The following is a 21,921-nucleotide window of genomic DNA, read 5'->3' as shown; positions in this document are numbered from 1 at the left end:
CTAAATGCTTTTCTACTTTCTCTTTTTCTTTCTTTGACTCATCATTACTAAAGACAGAAATAATGTGAAAAACTGAATGTTTCAGTATCCATTAATCATGTAGCCCCTAAAAAGAAACACAGACAACGGTGGGGGGGGGGGTGATTCACTAGGATGGCTTTCACTTCTAATGTGCATTTGTTTTATTGTTTAAAAATATTTAATTATATTATAGAAGAAAACAAATGGGGTGGTTGAAACCCATAGTTTGCATTAAACATAGAAAAATAAAAGTAGGGCACATGTATATTAAACATAGATATCACATATATATGCAGCAACTGGGTACTATATATTCATCATACACCAAATATATGAGGCACAAAATATCCTGGATACACAATAAATGCTTAATATTCTTAACATCTTAATTCAGTCACTGATTGGTGAAACCCATGCCCACACATCCTTTGCCCAAGAATCTCAAATAAAACCAGAGCTTTTCAGCTGGCTCACTGGCAAGCTGCAGCTGCGACCCAGTGTACTTGCACCTGCATCTCTCTGAGACAGCAAGTGTAAGTCACTGTCCTAGGACACCTGTCTGTGTGTCCCCTTGCTGCGATCTCATCAGCTCTGGTGCTCTTTACCACCAGTGCTGAAAGCTATGTGGCAGAGAGAGCAAGAGAGAGGCTAACAATATTGCCTATCACAGGACTCAGGTCCTTCCGCCTGTTTGCACCATATCCTCAGTGTGTCAACTTACCTTGTTTCAAATTGATTTCACAAGCCAAGGAGTTTGACCATCCTAATTCAGTCTGGGAATCTTTCTATTCCAAGACCTCTTGGATGGATAGCTTGCTGATAAAGTATCAGAGGCTACCATTACATCAAGGTAATTTCCCACATGACATCCTAACAAGCAAAGCCATCGAGTGTGAATTCCAAGCAGGAAGTGTGAGTGAGTCCTGAGAAAATCTGAGGCTCTCTCCTCACCTCTTCTTTTTCACTCACCTTGCATCAGCCAGAGTTGCCCGTGCCACAGCCCAGGCGGCAACAAACACTGCTGGGAACCCTGAAATCAGAAAAGGTTTCAGAGGCTGTATTTCTTTTAAGATAAAGGGATAATTTTTCTTATATTCACCACACATAAAAATATACTGTTAGAAGTTGAGAGAGGGAAAAAAGACATGAAAAATGTTAATAGGTGAACAACAAAAAGTGTAATTTTCATCTTGCCCACTTGAGAAGTGAGTCAATACGGGGCTGTTATTTGGTCCCAAAAGTCTGAAGATGAAAGTTGGCTCGGTTTTCATTTGAGAGACGTAGGGTCAAGCCATACTGAGAGTGAACTGAGGTCCCCGGGGCCAGAGCAGGCAGTGGTTGGTGCATTCAATTGTGACTCCTGCCATGCTCATTGGCAGCCACATGGTGTCAAAGCAAAGTGGAGCAACAAGGGGGCCTCATGAGAAGCTGCAGGGGGGCTGTTGTTTCAAAAAATTAGTTTTCATTCTAAAAGCAGAAGGTATAGAGAAGTCATTCTGCAAGTTACAAAATCAGAAAGTTTTGATCAGTTCAATCTCTTTTCTTCCTGTTGTTGTTGTTCATAATGGCTCAGGACAGAAGCCTCTGCAAGCATTAAAGCTTAGCAAAAGGTGATCACTGTTAGTGTGACTTTGTCCTTTATAAGTGATAAACACTTTGTGCACTTGCAGTGTCAAATCTATTATATTGAGTTTCCACGAGTTCTTTGCACCCAGGAAAGGCTGCCTGTCCAGTTTATGCTACAGTTGATTAGACTTTGACCTCACAAAAAGAAATTACAAACCATAACTTTTGAGGAGTATTGCAATAGGAGACCAAAGGATTTGATGGATAATTTTCATTAAGTGGCTTTTATAAAAGAGATTTAAAATAAAAATAAAAGAGACCATAATAAAAAATACTACAGAAGCTAGGAAGCATCTTACAAAGGGAGAGAAGAAGTTTTCATCTAACTTAGAACATTTTTTATTAAACATAATATTAAATTCTTTACTTTTTACAACACATCTGTAATTTTTCAAATATTCCTTCTTAGTAAAAATGTGATCAAAGTAGATTCAGATGAAAAAACTTTCATGAAAAAAATGAAAATATGATGATAGCCTACAATAGAGAGGTCTCCTCAGCAATTACCTAATTGAATTAAACCTTAACTTACCTGTGAGGATATTCTTTTTATGATACAATATTCCAATTTTATTTACTATGTATATAACTACTATTTTTAAACATCTGCTTGAATTCTATCTTCTAGAAAAATTGTTTTTGTCAAAATAGTTTGATTACTTCTTAGGTTAACTCACATATCCTGTCGGTCTGCCTGTCTCTCCCTGCTATCTGGCAATTCATGCATTCGCCTACCTATCCAGCCAGCCCCTAAACACACACCCCGTCAGCATTTATTAACTATCTACTGTGTGTCAAGGATTGTTCTAATTTCTGAAGATAAAGCAATGAACAGATAAACAAAATCCTGTTTCTCAAATATAGTAGGGGAGGCAAAATTAATAATACAAGTTCAGTTATCAACAGTGTTGTGAAGAAAAACAAGAATGATACCATGTAATGGAGACAGCATGGCTCCTTCTGACAGGATGGTTCAAAAAGGCCTCACATGATCTGTTCGCTGTTCTGTCCCCTTGACTATATGTTAAGAGTAGTTGTCTTCCTTTGAGCAGCTTCCACATTCTCTCGTTTGCAGGTCTTTATCTTCTGCTTCCTTTACAATCTCCTGATCAGGTAATTTCCTGACTGATGTTCTACATGCACTGATTAATGGTGCTTGAGTTACAATTATGTTTTAGGTGATCGTTTAGAACAAATATATTATGACAGGCACCATGTCTTTTTTTAAGTATATTTTATTGATTTTATTGTCCCAATTTTTCCCCTTCTGTCCCCCTCCACCTAGTATCCCCCTTTCCTCCAGCAATGCCCCTCCTCCTTAGTTCATGTCCATGGGTCATCTGTATAAGTTCTTTGGCTTCTCCATTTCTTATGCTAATCTTAACACCCCCCTGTCTATTTTGTTCCTACCAATTATGCGTCTCTATCCCTGAATCATTTCTTCCTTTCTCATTTCCCCACTACCAGCTGATAACCCTCTAAATAATCTCAATACCTGTGATTCTGTTCCTGTTCTGGTTGTTTGCTTAGTTTGTTTTTGTTTTTTAGATTCAGTTGTTGATAGTTGTGAATTTGTTGTCATTTTAATGTTCATAGTTTTGATCTTCTTCTTTTTCTTAAATAAGTCCCTGTATCATTTCATGTAATAATGGCTTGGTGATGATAAATTCTTTTAGCTTTACCTTGTCTGGGAAGCACTTTATCTGCCCTTCCATTCTAAGTGATAGCTTTGCTGGATAGAGTAATCTAGGTTGTTGGTCCTTGCTTTTCATCATTTTGAATACTTCTTGCAAGTCCCTTCTAGCTGGCAGTTTCTTTGGGAAATCAGCAGACAGTCTTATAGGAAATCCTTTGTAGGTAACTCTCTGCTTTTCTCTTAATGCTTTTAAGATTCTCTTTTTACCTTTAACCATTGGCAATTTAATTATCATGTGTCTTGGTGTGGTACTCTTTGGGTCCAATTTGTTTGGGAATCTCATGCTTCCTGGACTTGTATGTCTATATCCTTTGCCAAATTAAGGAAGTTTTTTTTCATTATTTTTTCAAATAAGTTTTCAATTTCTTGCTCTTCCTCTTCTCCTTCTGGCACCCCTATGATCTGGATGTTGGTACATTTAAAGTTGTTCCAGATGTTCCTAAGCCTCTCTTCATTTTACTGCATTCATGTTTCTTCTTTCTCTTCTGGTTGAGTGTTTATTTCTTCCTTTTGTTCCAAATTGTTTATTTGATTACCAGCTTCCTTCCCTTCACTGTTGGTTCCCTGTATATTTTTCTTTTTTTCACTTTGTGTAACCTACATTTCTTCCTTTATTTTTTTGCCATATTCTTTGAGTTCTCAGCATCCTTAATCACCAGTGTTTGGAACTCTACATCTGATAGGTTGGCTATCTCCATTTCATTTAGTTCTTTTCTGGGGATTTGTTCTGCTCTTTCATTTGGGCAGTATTTCTTTGCCTCCTCAATTTGGCAGCCCCCCTGTGTTTGTTTCTGTGTATTAGGTAGAGCTGCTTTGACTCCCTGTTTTAGTAGCATGGCCTATGTAGCAAAAGCACCTGTAAATTGTGTGGGGTGAGCCTTACGTAATTCCCGGGGGGGGGGGCCACCTGCTTCACTGCTTTGTGGCTCTGCTTATGGTGGGGGAAACAGAGAGGGGACAGTGCCACTGCCTGGCTTCTAACGATTTGCGCGTCACTTGCCCCATTTCTAGTCACTTCACCCACTTCCCCTATGTAATCGGCACCCTTCGAGTTGCTGTCCTGGGGTCTGCATATGTTCTAAGATCATGCAGGCCCTTTAAGTGGTGAAAGTCTGGCGGTTTCTTCTGCCACCCCATGAAGGCTCTTTAAGAGGCAAAAATCTGGCAGTTTCTTCCATTGCCTCAAACCCCACTGTTTTTTACAGCTAGAGGTAATGGGAGTTTATCTTCCTGGTGCTGGAACCCTGGGTTGTGGGTCTGGCCTGAGCTGGGAACACTCGCTCCCAGGGTATCCCTCCTGATTTTTATCCACCACACGTGAATGCAGGACTATTCATTCCACCGTCATCACTGCTTGTCCCGATGGCACCACCTCTCCATCCCATCTCCGCAACTCCACCCCTCCTACGCATCTGGATGAATGTGGCTTCTTTAAATCTTTGGTTGTCAGACTTCCACACAGCTTGATTACCTGACAGTTCTGGTTGTTATTTGTTTTTGAGATCTTGTTGTAATTCTTTTTATGGTTGTTAAAGGAGGCAAAATGTGTCTACCTACACCTCCATTTTGACTGGAAGCCAGCCATCAGACACAATGTCTTTAATAAAAATTGCTTTTCTCATCCTCTTGGAACACGCTCATTCACAAGACTAGCATCAAGACAACCAAGGAGGAATAAAGAACAGAAACCATTATTTTAAATTTAAATGTCAGTTTAATGTAACTTTGAATATTACTCAATATATGCATTTACCTTGAGAGTTATTTTCATGAAATATGCCAATATAAATTAGTGACTTTGAGAAGGAGGCAATCTGTGGTCTAAGAATAAGTAAACTTGGGTTCTGGTGTGGCTCCATTAGTATTCTCCTTTAAAATGAAGGTTTGAACTAATAGTCAAAAATGCTTTAGCAATTAGACCCTTTCTTCAAATAAAAAGGTATACAGCAGCCCAGTGCAAAAAACAGAGATGCTTTGAAGCCAAAGAGGGTGGAACAGGGTCTCCTTATCTTGGTCTATTAAGTTTCATCTTGTTTTCAACACTTTAGAAGCTTCACAGACCCACACCTCAACCCTACCCTAATCTTGTTGTGCTCTTGGAGTCTTGTGAAGTCATAGATTGATCATAGAGTTAGTCCTAAAATTAGTGACCCATCATGACATGGGGACTCCAAGGTTTGCTCCAGACATACAATGCCTTAGAAACAAGAAACCTGGATGCCCCTGGGAATCCAGTCCATATTGATTGACCACACATGAAGCTCCAGGCTGTGGCTCCAGATTCCCCCACTATTCATGGCAGGATGCTGCAAATCATCACCTGCTGGTCCATTCTTTAAGGAACCTAGAAGTCCCTCTGTACAATTTGGCAGAACTGTTCTCATGGGACTCTAAGTCAATAATGAATAAACGCATCTCTCTGTCAGGAAAACTGCAGAGCCTCTGAATGTCTCCTGCAGTTACAAAGATGAGTGTCTATATATGAAACTGTAGAAAAGCTATCTCCTCCTGAAAAGAAATTATTAAAGGAAAAAAATAAATATTTTTAAAAATCTAGTTATCATAGTCAGACCACAAAATGCTCTCAAAGAATAGAACAAGGCATTATAAAAAAGGACCAACCTGAAACATAAGAGCTACAGTGGAAAAGAAAATATGTTTACTGAATTAAATATTGCCAGTGTGCAGAAACAGTAAGAAATCAAACTGGTGGAGAGGAGGTAGAATCTTGAAACAGGGTAAACCCACAGAGATAAATCAACATCATTGTTACAAATGTGAATCTAAAATTAACTATCATTCATTTTCATTTACAGAGGTAATAATCTAATTTGAAATTGACTGAGCAAAACCCCAAATTACAACTTTAAAGTATGGAAAGAATGATAAGCAGAGAATACCAAGTTCTTTATCTTTAATAAGGCAGAGCCAAAATATAGATATTTTATTGACTTTAATGGTTAATATAATTTTTGCTTTAAGATAGCCTTCAGTAGGATTAATAAAGATATTAAAAATCATAGGGAAAGAGAGAGCTGTTTTTCTCTTTTAAATTAGGTTTGAAGCAGACAATGAGATTTTTAATTACGTAAAGGCGTTATATTGACTATCAAAATAATTATATAAACAGATTTTTTAAATTTATTGATTTTATTTTTAGAGTGAAAGGAAGGGGGAGAAAAAGAGAGAGAAAGAAAGAAAGACATCAATTTGTTGTTCCACTTATTTATGCATTCATTGGTTGCCTCTTGCATGTGCCTGATGGGGGATCAAATCCACAACCTTAGCATATCAGGACAACACTCTAACCAGCTGAGCTACCTAACTGGGGCTAAACAGATTCTACAAATTAAATATTTTGAATATAATATATATCATCAGAACAGACAAACAAAAAACAAAATAACCTAAAGGGTCAGACTTCATGGTTCTTGTGTGTGGGACTCTACACGTATTTTCATATTTCAATTGCATTTCCTGCCAAGTGAATAATAAAATAGTGTTTGCTGGACTGAGATAATTCCATAAAGAGATAATAAAATGAAATGTAGCACCTTCTCCTGATTATCTTCAGAGAATACAGAACATGAAAGTATTCTACATGAAAGCTTGGCAATAAGGATATCACTCCATGGTATAAGCAGAAAAGGCACTTTTATATGATAATATGTACATTCTGACATTCCATCTGACAGGTGAAAATTAAGAATGGCTCCTGAACCTGACCCATGTGGCTCAGTTGGTTGGGCTTCATCACACAAAGTGAAAGGTTGCTGGTTCCATCCCATCAGGGCACATGCCTGGGTTGCAGATTTGGTTCCCAGTCAAGTGGGTATGAGAGGCAACTGATTGAAGCTTCTCTCTCTTATCAATGTTTCTGCCTCTTTCTCCCTCCTTTCCCCTATCTCTACAAATAAATGAGTAAAGTCTTTGTTTTAAGTTAAAAAAAAAAAAAAAGAATGGCTGCTGATGTAGAGGTAAATAAATAACTTTCAATAAGAATAAAGAAACCAAGACTGACACCTTTTAAATATAGAACTAACTATATTTTTTCAATGTGAAGTTAAAAGAACAAAATGGAACCAAGAATAAAGTGCCACATTTATGAGAATATTGAAGCAGAAATGAGGAAAATAAAGAAGGACGTTGGCTGAAAGAAAAGAAACATAGTCAGCATCAGTATTTGCCTTCACTCCTCTATGTATCTTCTTTTGTAATAAATATGTGCAACAAATACTAATTTTAAATATTTGCCTTCAGCTTACTAACAGTCAGATATGGGATCTGATCCTCTTCAGATTGTCATTTCCTTCCCTTCCAAATGATTGTTGAAAGTCAGCAAAATCAATATAAATAAGGTAACTCCACACCCAGCTGGTGAGAGCTGAAAGTTATAATGACTGGGTCCAAATGCATGACAAAGGAATCCCAGCAAGCTCTCTTCTCTAGTGAAGCCAGAAAATCACATCATTGAAAGAAACCAGGAATTATTCTAGCAAAGGATCCTGGCAAAGCAGCTGTACTGTTTTTGATCATTATTTTTCTCATAGGAATTTGGGGAAAAAAAGAGTAATAAATGAAAATGTTTTAAAATTAGACTCTCAGTGTTTAGATGAGAGAAAAATAGTCTATTAATCAAACAGATATTTACTTTGTTAAATAGATGTGTTTGAGTAGCAGAAAGATATTCTTCAGAGAATATTACTCTTCTTTTAATTATATATGCCCTAGACTGGAGCATTTTTTTTTAATGGAGTTTTAAAGAGAGGGAGTCAGAAGAGAGACCAACTCTAGAATCATAACTCTATCAAGATTGGTCACTAGTGTTTTAGATTATGGTTAATTGAATGAGCATAATATTGTATGTAAAATGCTTTTTCAAAGTAAGCTTGCATGTAAATCTTACTTGCTTTCATGTATGTCTTACTTAAGTCATTTGACAAAATGATTTCAAGGAATGATGCTTATCTATTTATTGTAGTTATCATTCCTATTACAAAATTTTGTGGACAAATTAATAAAAGTTGTAAGGAAAAACAGGTAAGAAACTCATACATAGAAGATCACTGGACTTTTTTTTAAATTCTCTTTCTCATAGAAAGATCTGAAAACTAGTTGAAACAAACGTCTGACTATAGGAGGGGCAGAATTGACTAATAAGGCCCAAATAAGATTTCATGGGGAAGTTATTTATCAAACCAGTAAGTAAATAGAGAAAAAATAATTTATTACAAGTGCTGTAGAAAGCCAAAAGATAAAATGTAATTTAACATTTATTGATAAATGTTCTATTAACACTTTACCAATATTGAGTAATTACGTAGATACCCAGATGTAATTTTGACTTGAAGACAAAATGAGCCAAGAAATATTCTGATTTTGGAGAGGGGGAAAAAGACTTTCAAATTTGATCTTCAGCCACTTAGTTAATTTTTTTCCTATGCTGAGCACCTCAAAATTTAATATTAAAATAGCAATTGTAATATGCAATTGTTCATCTTGAAGCTTCTTAATATTAACCACATATGAGTTTTAATTTTTCTTAAATTGTAACAAACAACATCCTTTTCTCCACATCCTGTTGCATTCATGCCTGGTCCAATAATCTCTCTAGTACTGATAAGGCATTTTTGAAATATAAGCTAATTTATTCTTTACATTACTTATCCAATAAGGAATTTGAATTATTTCTTCCAAAAGACATGGTAAACCTACATAATTATTTTGCAACATATATTGTGACATGCAATCGTGATGGTCTTATAAATTCCTTTCTGGCATTTTCATCAGACAACCTAGAAACGCAAATCAGCGATGAGCCATTTTAGCTTAGAAATTCAAAAATCAAAAATTTTAGGATGAAATTATTGCTAAGTCAGGACATTGTCATACGATATGAACAGAACAGTTCTAAATGTGTATGGCAAACATTGTTTCCACAAAAAAATCCTCTCAAGAATCTGGCCTAGGAACATAAGCCATACGTTAACCATGAAAAGTTTGTTGCCACTGGGAGGATTATAGACTCACTCTTATAATTTTCCTCAATGACAATGAAAGAGAAAGAAGGAGGGATAAAGGTAAGATGAGGAGGGATTATTTTAGAAAAATGGCTGAAAGGATGTTAATGGTAGGCATGACAGAAAGCCCTAAAATTCATAACGCAGTTTCAAAGAAGAAGACACATAATTTCCTTACCCCAGCCTATCAAGGTGAAACCCCACAGGTATTTGGTGTCCGAAAAGAAAGCCACAAAGATGAGACTGTGCAGGTAGAGACCTTCCACCAAGATCCAATAGTAGTTTGTAGCCAAGAAGTAAATAAACATCACAACAGCGACCTTGCACCCAATCTGTTACAAATAAACCAGAGTTGTATCATATCAGAACTCCTAATTCTACTGAATGTCAACATTAGGTGACAAAAAAGTTTTCCTTTTTATAATCTATGTCTCTTGTACACAACAAGGCCAAGGCTGTTGAAAGAAACTATAACAAGATTATTTCAACATAGCATTTTTTTATTGTTGACACTATTACAGATGTCCATTTCCCCTCTTTTAGCCCCCCTCCACCCAGCTCCCCTCACAACCCTTGTCTTCACCAGTTGTTGTCTGTGTTCATGAGCCATGCATATATGCATACATGAGAAGGGACCCAAAAAATAAAATTTATAAAAAACTGTGTATTTACTCTTACATGTTTAAACTTCAGTCACCTTCAAAGTACTCTCCATTTGCACAATACACCTATCAAGATGTTTTTCCCACTGCTCAGAGCAGTTTTTGAACGCATCAACTTTGATGCCTTTTAGTGTTTCTGCCATTTTTTGTTTCACCTCTTCCACATCAGCAAAACATCTCCCTTTGAGTACTTTTTTCATTTGGGAAAACAAAACAAACAAAAAAATGTCGCTCTAAATGAGATCATAGAATTTTTGGTCAAAAACTGTTGAACACTGAGTATGCTGTGGGCAGGTGTCCTTGTAAATCACCCATCATGAAATGGGCAAAGACATTGAAAAAGTCTTCAAAAAAAATCACTAAAGCCAAATATAGCCTCTCACAACAATGCCAGCTGGTACACTGATACAGATGGGTTCTTAGAACACACACCTTGCAGGGAAAGCCAGTATTACAAGGGGCTTGCCTTCCAGCAGACAATTCCAGGTTTTCTTGGGTCCCTCCACCTCGTATATTCTTTGTTAAGAATAATAAGTTTTCCTATCTTTAAAATAAGATGTTTTTCTTTAGAAATGATAAAAAATCACTTATCCTTAATTTTTCCTGTCTATTAAAAATACCCATGATCATTGGAGAAAATTAAGAAAGTATAAAGAAGAAAATATTATCCATCTTTCTACCATAAATTCATTTTATTCTGGTATTTTTTTATGCCCCAAAAGTTAATGACTTAAAACAAGAAATACATCTCATGAATCTAATGATTGGCTAGATGATTGTGCTGATCTGGGCCAGGCTCAGCTGACCTTGGTTGGCTAGGCTTGCTCATAAAGGTCTACCCTCAACTGACACATTATCATCTCTCCTTGGTTCTGTTGAGTAAAACAAGTCATAAAGCCAGTCTAGAATCAGAATCATCAGGGAATACAAAGCTACAAAGCAAAGGGCAAAGACACAGATAGGGAATTGATTCATATAAACAAGACAATTAATCTACTATACTTAATCTCTATATATATTGCTTTAAGTATCTAATTAACTGAAATATTGGGTGATTCTATTTAGTAAATAACATCAGGATATTTAACAGCAGAATCAAGCACCATGGAATGTTATATTGAAACAAGTTTGTGAGTCTACAATAAAGGAACTAAATGTCACGGGCTTTTAAGTTCCAAGCTTCTGGTTTTAGAAGTGGTGACAGCTGTTATGGGCCATACATCAAATGCCATTCCAATCATGTGCTTTTTGCAGTTTTCATTCCAGAATATTCTTGAGTGAGTAATTAAACATGAGACTTGAGGGCAGAATTGAGATAGTAAGCGTCAGTATATAAGTTGGTCATCTATTTCAGTTAGTCCAGAGATCAGGTAAGCCAAAACAATACATATTTAGTAGACTGTAAAATTTTACTTATGTGTAATGTTATATAAATCAGTAATAAGAGAAAATGGTAAAAAAACACTTACATATTGTGATTTGTCCACAGAAGTCGCATCTATGAAACTCTGTAGGTCATCCTGCATCATCAGGGGCTGCAGCTTCTTTACCCCTATGTGCGCATGGACCACTCTGTCCTTGACAAAGATGCTTGCAGCTCTCAGCATGAAAGAGACAAACAAATGCAGGTGGATATAGTTCCTAGTGCAATGCAATCGTCTGTGAAGAGAAAATAAGCAGTTATAGATTTGCAAAAAAATAGAAATGGGCAAAGAAAATATATAAATGAGCCCAACCTCCTCCCAAAACAAAAGAGGAAAATATAATAAACCTGAACAGTGACAGAAACCCATTGTCATGTATGTCCAATAGAAACAACTGGGATCAAAAACTAAAATGTGACTTCTCAGAAATTTGTTTCAAAGTTATCTTTATCTGCTACCATGTTCATCCAGATTTTGCTATGTTAAATATCCTACTAAATAATAATAGAGCATTATATTATACTGCATATTGGTTAATGGAGAACAACTTGAACACAGATAAACATTATTAAAACTTAACTTTCACATTTTCAATACATTCTCTATAAGAAAAAGTAAGACATTGTGATAGCATTACACAACTTATTTTCTAGGCATGATGGAGAGTAAACAAGCTTATTTTAACATAAAATGCTTTGGAATTATAAAAGGATTACATACACAAGTTAAGTCAGCAATATACTTAGTATGTTAGATATAGTAACACTAATTTTCAGTACAGAAAGCTGACTATAGTAACACTAATTTCCAGTACAAAAAGGTGACTTCAATTAAGAGTTTTTCTACAATTTTGATGAAAAAAAAAAAAAAGCAAAGAACTCTAGGAAAAGCGTTGTACAATCTGGTCAAAAGGCCCAGCTCTACCATTGCTTGATTGAGAGAAAACACAACTTTCCAATACTACCTCTCTCCAGAAGACAAAGGACTCAAGTGTAAGGGAGCAAGAAAAGTTTTAATCCAATAACCTATTTTTCTATTTCATAACATAGAATGCAAAAGTCAGATAAAAATAAACTAAATTTAGATATTCTGAAAACATTACATGTTAATATGTTAGGAACATATATTTATATCCATTGTGCCCAGCTGGTCTTCTCAGATTGACTCTTCATTGGGAGTGTCTTCACAGGTAAGTGGTATTTGGCCAGATAATTTATCAAGTGTACATGACAATTATTTACTGTGAATAGTGCCATCACAGTATATAGTAGGTTTTAATTTTTCAGAGACTTAACAGTATTTGCTATCCTAATAAAGGAGATTTTTGTTTCTGAAATTCTTGTATAACATTTTCTGTATAGTATAGCAATTACATGAAAATTAATTATAAAGAAAAAATCCACTGTTAAATACTGTGATGAATTATTATGCAAATCGAAGAATTATTAGTCATGTGTATCCTTCTGAAATTTTATGTTTTTCATAAATACTTCTGTATTATTCTGAATAAGCACAGCTAAGCTTGGTGTGATGGAATGACCACTGCAGAAGAGTCAAAAAATGAAGGCCCTGTTTCCAGCTAGACCACCTGTCATCACCTGTGACCTTGGACAACGAGCTTCAGTTTCCTGGTCTCTAAAATGCGATAATGCCGGCCGAGCCAAATTCACAAGGCTATTTTGAGGAATCTTTTTGTAATCTCACAGTTGTGATTGTGTTACTTTCCTGCTTAAAACTTCACTGTCACCCTGTTACCTACTTTTAGAAGACAAAATTCAAAACCCCTGACAAGGGCTCGCAAAACCTAGTACCGCAAAACCTAGTCTCTTTCTGGACATCCCAATATGGCCACTCCTCCCCACGCACCAAATGCTGTATTTGAAGTAGGACTCTTCTATGTCCCCTAACTGTGCTCTGCTCCTTTGTGCCTCTGACTTTTGCACATTCTGTTCCCAGCCTTTGGAATGTGCTGAATTCCTTCTCATCATTCAATATCAGCTCAGATGTCAGTCGTGTGGGAGGTTTTTCTCATCTGGTCAGTTTTGGACTGCCTCCTTGGTGTTCTCAAAGACTTTTATTCAATAGAAACCCGTATTACAGTACTAACAATATTTTATTTAATAATCATTTAATGGGCCAGTTTCTCCCAAGGGTGTGTACACTGCTTTTCTGGTGTGCAGCATAACTTGGCCTCCATCGATAGTAAAAAGGGTCTATCCTGTGGTAGAGAAAACTGCTTGTTGAACCAATGGACTAGTGAGTCAATAAAGAAAAAGCTTTGGAACTATAAACAGAGAAGGAAAACTCTGACTCCAAAAAACCTCCGCTGCCTTGCGGCATACCTCTTCAGGGGAAAGGCTAAGGGAGTAAACCCCGACAGAAAATCCGGAGCCGGAGTCCCTAAGGCGGTTCGACGTTGTAGTCAACACCGGCAACTCCTGCGGCGCACCTGAAGCCAAGCTGTACTGACTGCGTCTTTCCCTTGGACCCTTCAGCTGCGAAGAGAGGGGGGGTCTGCTGCATGGGCAACAGCAGACCCTCCATATCACCCTGCCCAGGCTCTGTAGCTTCAGCTTCACTGGAGAGGACACTCCAGCGACATCGCAAGATGTCGATTCAACACGGGAGGAGACAGATACCGTGTCACTCCCGAGTCGGACTGCACAGCCATTCTCGGCGGTGCAGATAGACTCTTAAGAAGCTACACCATCGTCTCTCGAGACGGACGGCTGCCGACGACTACAATGTGGATAACTGTGTTAGGAGAAGTTGTTGAAATATTAGAACTAGTCATTTATTTACTAATTCAATAAATATTTGAGTGCCAGTGCATACCAATCAAGTACATTGTGGCTACTGAAAATGCAGCGATGAGCAAACAGAAAAAAATAAGTAAATGCCTGGACATGTTGATTCACATTCTAGAGGAAGAGAGAAAAAATAAAAAGATAAATAAGTAAATCCAGTAGTACATTAGATAGTAATACATCAAAGGAAATAAACAAAGCAGGAAATAGGTGTGAGATGTTTCAAGACAGAGACGATTATAATGTGATAGGAAATAAAATATAAAGCTTTTTTTCTAGTTGCAGCTTCTGTTAGCTTCCAAATTCTCTACGTTAGTTTTTTTAAATATGTCCTCGCTCCTTTTCCCATATATAATTTAGCACTAAATTCTTAAATTGTGCTATCACAATTAATCTCAAACCTTCCCTTTCTATCCAGTCCCCAGTGCCACTGCCCCTGACCAGGCCACCGTCTTTTGTCCTGGGTTATTCTACAGCCTCTTCCAAATGGGCTTCCTAGCTTGCTTCCCACCAGCTCACATTCCACTTTACAATGTAAGTGCCCTTTCCTCTCACTCCTCTGCTGAAAATCCTTCAATGGCTCCTCACGGCTCCTAAGGTTATGTTCAATTCCTTATAACCTACAGATCTCCACACTGTCTCAACCCAGCTTACCTCTCTCTCAATGCCCATCACTTCACCTACACCCAAATTCCGAATTCTCAAATACTCTATGCTTTTCCTGGATCTAAACTTAGTTTTGGAACTCTCTCCCCCGGTTTCCTCTTTTGGTTAAATCTTATTTGTACTGGTGTATTATTTGAGATTTCACTTCTCTGGGAGGTCTTCCTTCATCTCCTTCCTCTGCCCTCCCAAATTATTGCCCACCCACTGGACAACGGCACTTCTCAAACTGTGCACCAGTGCTTTCCTCAGCCGTCTGCATCACAAACCACCTGCCAGCAGCGGGAGTGTATGTAGCCCATGTGTGTTGTCTGCTGTTTTAGCCCCTTATTGATAATCAGAAGTGGCGGTTGATTTAGATTAGGTTGAATTAATTTGGACAAATAAGTAGATAAAGAATCATCGTCATCGTCATTGGCATCGGCAGCCGTCCGTCTCGAGAGACGATGGTGTAGCTTCTTAAGAGTCTATCTGCACCGCCGAGAATGGTTGTGCAGTCCGACTCGGGAGTGACACGGTATCTGTCTCCTCCCGTGTTGAATCGACATCTTGCGATGACGCTGGAGTGTCCTCTCCAGTGAAGCTGAAGCTACGGAGCCTGGGCAGGGTGATATGGAGGGTCTGCTGTTGCCCATGCAGCAGATCCCCCCTCTCTTCGCAGCTGAAGGGTCCAAGGGAAAGACGGAGTCAATACAGCTTGGCTTCAGGTGCGCCGCAGGAGTTGCCGGTGTTGACTACAACGTCAAACCGCCTTAGGGACTCCGGCTCCGGATTTTCTGTCGGGGTTTACTCCCTTAGCCTTTCCCCTGAAGAGGTATGCCGCAAGGCAGCGGAGGTTTTTTGGAGTCAGAGTTTTCTTTCTCTGATGTACCCTGACTGGAAGATCGAACCAGCGACACTTAGCTCGCAGGCCGACGCTCAATCCACTGAGCCAAACCAGCCAGGGACATAGATAAAGAATAAACCACAACAAATGTACTAAATACTATTTCTTGATATATGACATCAAATAATTTGGGAGATTTCAAATGAATTCCTGTCCGATGTCACCAAAATCATTTGGGAAAAGTGACATAAGTCTTTACATCATGAATGAAAATTTGTGTAACTCATTCAATTCTATTCCGCATCACTTTGCAAATACACTGCAATGCAGATCTATTGCTTAATGATGTCATACAGCTTTTTGATACTTAAGGATTTTAAAGAAACAAAACCTTGAATTTTTTCATGAGAAAAAGTAAATTGCCAAAGTCAAGTAATATAATAACACTAGGCTGAATTCAAAAACTTGTGTTGGGAAAATATTTGGGGACACAAATTGCAAGATCTCTGTGTCATCTGTGAATAAAAATAGGAGCAGGAATTGCTCACCTGAAGTAACCAAGGATGAGAATGGCCACAGCCAGAGAACCAAATGAAACGGAATAGCCAATAGTGTACATGATATAGAGGCGTTCGAAGAATTCTTGCTGCAGGCAAAGAGATTTAATTAGAAAAGCAGGTTTGAACAAATCAGTCAATGCAGATAACCTTAAAAAGCATGCTTTAGAGAGAGGCAATATGCTATCACATTCCTATAATACTCTAGATTATTCTTCTGGTCTTCCTTTAATTTCCTAAATTCAAGTCACCGTTAAAGATATAATAATGGTATTTGGCATTTCTTATTGCTTAAGTGAAGTCAAATTAAATGTTGCAATATTTACTTCATATATTTTTGTACTGTTCATTTTAAATAATTGGAATTAAATATCTGACATATGACATATGGAGTAAGCAAAACACATGTTATACAACTATTTTAAGAGGAAACTGGTAAAAAGGATATGTCATTTTTGGAATATTATTTCTAGCTTTCAGCTGTAATTTTTATTCAGCTGTAATTTACATAGACTAAAATGTACTAATTTTAAATGTGTTTGATGGGTTTTGACAAACCAATTTCGCTGTGCCCCTTGCAAGTCAAAAAACCACCTACCATCCACTCCCAGCTAAATCCTATTCCTATTTCTGTCACCATAAATTAGCTCTCTTTGTTCATGTATTTCATTTACTTCTTGACTGTTCTTGAAGTTCTTAGAATTATATAATATATACTCTTTTTGTCCGTATACTGTTTTGAAACCCAGTGATATTGCATGGATCAATGATTCATTCCTTTTTAATTTTTTTTTTAATAATAAAGTCAAAAGAAGGGTAAAATAGTAAGAAAGGTCCCATGTACCCTTCATCCAGTATCCTCCGGTGGTTACATATAACATAATTATACTAAAACATCAAAATCAGGACTTTGACATTGGTGCAATTAGTGTGTTTATAGATCTATGTCATTTTAACACATATGTTAAGTTTATAACCATCACTGCCATCAAGACAAAGAGCTATCCATCCCCACAAAGATCTCCCTGTGCTGTCACTTAACCCTCCACCTCCCCTCCATCCTAACACCTGGCCACCACCAATCTATTTTCAGTTTTATGCACCTTTTTCACTAAATCATCTAACATATTTATAATAGTTATTATTAAGTACTCATCTGCAAATTTGAACATCTGGATCATCTGTTTCTTCCTGTTGTTATTTTTACTCTAGATTTTGGATTCCTGCCTTGTGATTTTTTCTGATATTCCAGGCATTGCAGGTAAAAGAATAGCAGGGACTGAGTATGTAATATTGACGGCCTGAAAAGGACAGACCTCTCATTTTATCAGGCTTCTTGGTGGGGTGCTTGGATTACTCTGTTCTTAAACTGGAGCTGGACTTTGTTGAATTTTTTGTTCTGTTTTTTATGATTCTTTTATCCTGGTTTTAGGTTGTGAGAGCAACATCAAGACATCTCCTTCAGCAGACACCAGGATCTGAGCACCAGCAGCCTCTAGTGACCATTACACGGGCGTTAGTCCATCGGACACTTCTCTCAGCCACAGAAGAACTCTTTCTGCTTTTTGAACCATCCATCAGCTTTTGAAGTTGCTGGGGGTTTCACCTTGCTCCCCAGTTCTTTCTGGGGCTTTCTGCATCTCAGTAGATCCCTCTCCTCCCTGATGCCCTGCCCAGTCCTCAGTGAGCCACTGCCTTTCTTTAGATGAAAGCTTCTGTGCCCGGAGACACTCTCTAGCTCTTTCTTGTCAGTGCTGCTGCCTTTCATGCAATGAGACCCGTGCATCTGGGGGATTTCCTGCCCTTCCCTGGCCTGTGGGCTGTAACAGTCACACACTTAGCGAGTGCTCCATGTGCCTCAAAACACATCTCTCACCTCCTCCGTTCTGTCCCATGCCTTGGGCTAGCTGCCGCCTTTCCCTCTGTGCAGGCACCAAGCACACCTTGGGGAATGTCTCCTAGCCCACCTGCACTGTGCCTGGCCTTGGCCATACTGCCTCCATTGAGGCCCCAGCAGAAACAAGTGGCTGGTGGGTGGTCACTCGCCCTGAGTGGGACTCAACCCTTAGAATTCTAAGCCCTTAGGCCAACCCTCGTCTGTTAAAAGTTGGTTTGAAAGTCTGGTTCTATTCTCTTCATCCCTCTCTATGGTCTGGTTGCTCCTCTGCTACCACCGACCCAGGAGGCATGTAGCCACGGGTCTCTTCTCCCACAGAGAGGGCCTGCCCTCCTCTGGGTTCGCTTCATTTTCATTGTCTTGTGTCCTTAGCTCACTGCTGTGCTTTTCACAAATTACTGATTTTGCCTCTTACGCCAACTTTCTACACCCTGACTGGAAGCTGAAGGCTTTGCCTATTGTTCCTTTTTTAACATTTACTACATATTATTTTCTGTTAATAAAAACATTAAAACTTTTTACAGAATGTATTTGGATACTGTGTAAAATACAAAACAGAAAAAGAAAAACTCCCAAATTCTCACCAACCAAAAAGAAACACTACATATTTCACATACTTCTTTTCATTCTATTTCTGTGCATCGTTGCCTATTGTTCTGAGCATCTTCACCCCCAAGTTATATACATTTAACACACAGTTCTTTGTTATTTGGTTAAATGTATAAGAAAAGAATTTCCCAAGGCCACAAACCTTTAACAAAAAATTTAAGCTTATTTAACTAGTGCACCATTGGAAATTTTAATTCTTCAGAATATCCACAATAATTATTTACCCTGCAGAGATCACGGTTGATCTGAGAGATACAAACTCTTTTTTTAATGGTTCAATAAGTCCATTTGGTTCCCCTCACTCCAAATCCTTATGCTTGAATCTTAGAAGTAGGATTATAAGGCCAAAGGCTATAACCCTTTGAAGTTTTTAAATATATATTGCTAAATAGCTTTCCAGATGTGCATATAGCCTTTAGACAAGAGATATTTTATATAGTAATTTGTAATTTATAAAATATGCTAGTGTTTTAGATATCATACTCTTACAGAATTTAATAACCTTGTGATCTATCATAAGTTTTTTCCCTTCTTTTTTTATTAAAAGTAATTATCTCATTTTGTCGAGCCAATGATATGGAAATTATTTAAAGAATAAATAATGGATATTTTAAAAATCTTAGTCTTATTTGCCCTGCAAAGATGTTGCATTTATTCTAAATGCACACACTTTTTATTCTGTGTTTCTTTTACAAAATTTTTCTTTAAAATTGTTAGTAATATCTCATAAATAATATCATTTTTCCCTAAAGTAAACAAAATTTCAGGAAATATCCAGTTTTCTTATTAGGATATTTACTTTTATTAAGTTTTCTCAAATTATTGCTTAAGGGTTGTAAACAATAGAAACATCCTTTCTATTTTTAATTAAAGAGATAAAATTATTTATGCTAACAAAATTCTTCAAATTTTTCAATTAACTTTTAATTATTTTACATAAAAGAGTATATATCTTGGGTATATTAACATCTTTAGCTATCTTGATTCTTAGAATACATCATAATCACAAAAAATGGTCATAAAATTAGAGTTCAATATAAATTAAACTATGATTTAAAATTAAAGGCCATTTACAACCTGTGAAAGACTTGCATTTGTCATCATTAAATACACAAATAACTTCATCACAGAGTACACTAAATATTATGGATGTTAACTTGTGCCAATGGAATTGAAATAATTTTGAAGCATTTTATACTGTCATCGCTGGCTTTAGTTCAATTGTAGAGTATATAGCATTCTCACATTGACTAATTTTATCTAGGAAGTTTGTCAACAATGCAATACAAACTGAAGATCTTCCAGCAACTTACTAAAGAGCTCATCTAGGGGGCAATGCTTTATGTTAGACAAGAAAAAGGTTAAGAAAGTTCCAACTATTAATGAGAAATCAAAGAAATCTTCAACTCACCATTTCTCACCCTCTCACCCCCTAAAAAATCATCAAGCATAAAGAAAAATATCTAACGTTGGGAGAGTTTCTGTACAATGACTGCTCTCAGGGTCTTCATAAAAATCATTTATGCACCAATTTATCATGTTCACTCCCAGCATCATATGCATGTGCCATCATGCTTTCTACTCATGTGGCCTGAGTGACAGGAGTTTAAACACAACTTCCAAAGCACCACGTATAACTTAAAAGTAACTATCTAGAAGTTTTCCAATTTACATAAGATTACTAGCCAAGAAGCAGCACTGGCGAGGAATTTGTACATCAGAGCTCTCTGCTTTAGACTCTGCCATCAGGGAGCGTGTAACTTTGACCCACACTTAACTCTGGCTCCAGGTTGACTCATGTGTGTAAAATTAAGGTCTTATGCTGGAAGAGCCACAGGGCGCACCTTGCTCCTCCTTAATTCTATAACTCTAACCTTTCACATACTAATGAAATCAACGACTGGCAGATCTTAGGAGATGGAAAATACATCTCAAAAATACAAAGCTTTTCCTAGAAGGTAGCGTGAGATGAGAAGCAGCCATTTACAGGTAATCAAAAGAAATTGGGAGCCATGTTACTGGTTAGTTCTTTAAATCCTTATACATAATATAATGTAATGTAAACATAATGTAGTGCAACAGTATACACAGAGATACATATTGATAAGCATATATGTACATATCTCAGCCAGGTAACTCTAACCTGAAGAAAATACTAGAATGTTTCAGGTCCCAGACCTTTTCCTAACCAGGTATCTGAAAAGATCCCAACCTTGCTTTTATATTTTATGATCTTTGTGTCCTTGAATAAATGAGTTTTTACATATAATGGTTGACAATCAAAAATTGCATAAAAATCATTATTTTGCTTTCCCTGAAGAAGGGTTCACAAATACAAAATTATCACTACCTTTCCTATGCTGATATCTGGCTGAAGAAAGTGGAGGCAGTCTGAATAGTTAGCCCAGGTTTTATTTAAACTGTGCATGAAATCCCATGTTCCATTGGGGTTACAATGTCGGAAAGCAATGCCTGTGAAGACATGAAGAAAAACAATGAGACTGCTCAGGTCCTTTAGAGTCCATTACAAAAAAAAAAAAAAAAAAAGTAAATTTCTGTCCCAAATTAACCAGTTCAGAAAAACCCAATACCTTTATGATTGAAGTCATAAATATAAGAAGGGCATGGGACAGCCGATATTTTCCCCACTTTTCCTCTGGGCCAACAAATGAGTCCATCCCATTCTGGAAAACAATTTCCCTCTGATGAGAAAAGAAATTTAAAAACAAATAAACAAAAATGCAGTTGGGATAAGAGAGGAAATTCATTCAAAATACAGAAATACAAGCCACTGCCTGTAACAAAATATAAAACAAATTGGTAGTTTTAGAAACTATCAAAGAATGAGGTAGATAAGATTCAAAATTCATCCATGTAGCCTCACCAAAAGGCCATTGGAACATTTGATTTGCATAAATTAAAAATACTTTAGTGATTCCAACATGAATGAGCTATATCAATTAATATACATATAAAAAACATTAGAAATTCTGTGAACTTCTGCAGTAAAATTCTTCCAACTATCATAATGGTAGCTACATTTTTTACCCTACATTTCAGTTTTAAATTGTTGTTTAAAAATATGACATATGAAACAGACTGAGCTTCACAGG

General features: G+C 37.1%; 1 protein-coding gene across 1 annotated transcript in view; it reads right to left on the bottom strand.

Annotated features, from left to right (window-relative positions):
- The window catches only part of PTH2R (parathyroid hormone 2 receptor), a 41,941-nt gene extending 20,440 nt beyond the window's left edge, over positions 1-21,501 (bottom strand). Inside the window, exons 1-6 of the mRNA XM_090268719.1 lie at positions 21,400-21,501; positions 21,159-21,280; positions 16,294-16,391; positions 11,495-11,684; positions 9,542-9,695; positions 991-1,051 (exon numbers count right to left, since the gene is read on the bottom strand). Of these exons, the coding sequence (XP_090124845.1) occupies positions 991-1,051; positions 9,542-9,695; positions 11,495-11,684; positions 16,294-16,391; positions 21,159-21,236 (581 nt within the window). The 5' untranslated portion in view covers positions 21,237-21,280; positions 21,400-21,501. The remainder of the gene's footprint in view (positions 1-990; positions 1,052-9,541; positions 9,696-11,494; positions 11,685-16,293; positions 16,392-21,158; positions 21,281-21,399) is intronic.
- Positions 21,502-21,921: the final 420 nt, after the last annotated feature.

This window comes from Furipterus horrens, unplaced genomic scaffold (genome assembly GCF_987537825.1).
Source record: "Furipterus horrens unplaced genomic scaffold, mFurHor1.1.pri manual_scaffold_1, whole genome shotgun sequence".
Classification (NCBI taxonomy): domain Eukaryota; kingdom Metazoa; phylum Chordata; class Mammalia; order Chiroptera; family Furipteridae; genus Furipterus; species Furipterus horrens.
Note: the sequence above shows the minus strand (reverse complement) of the source record. Positions and strands in the feature narration are given on the sequence as shown.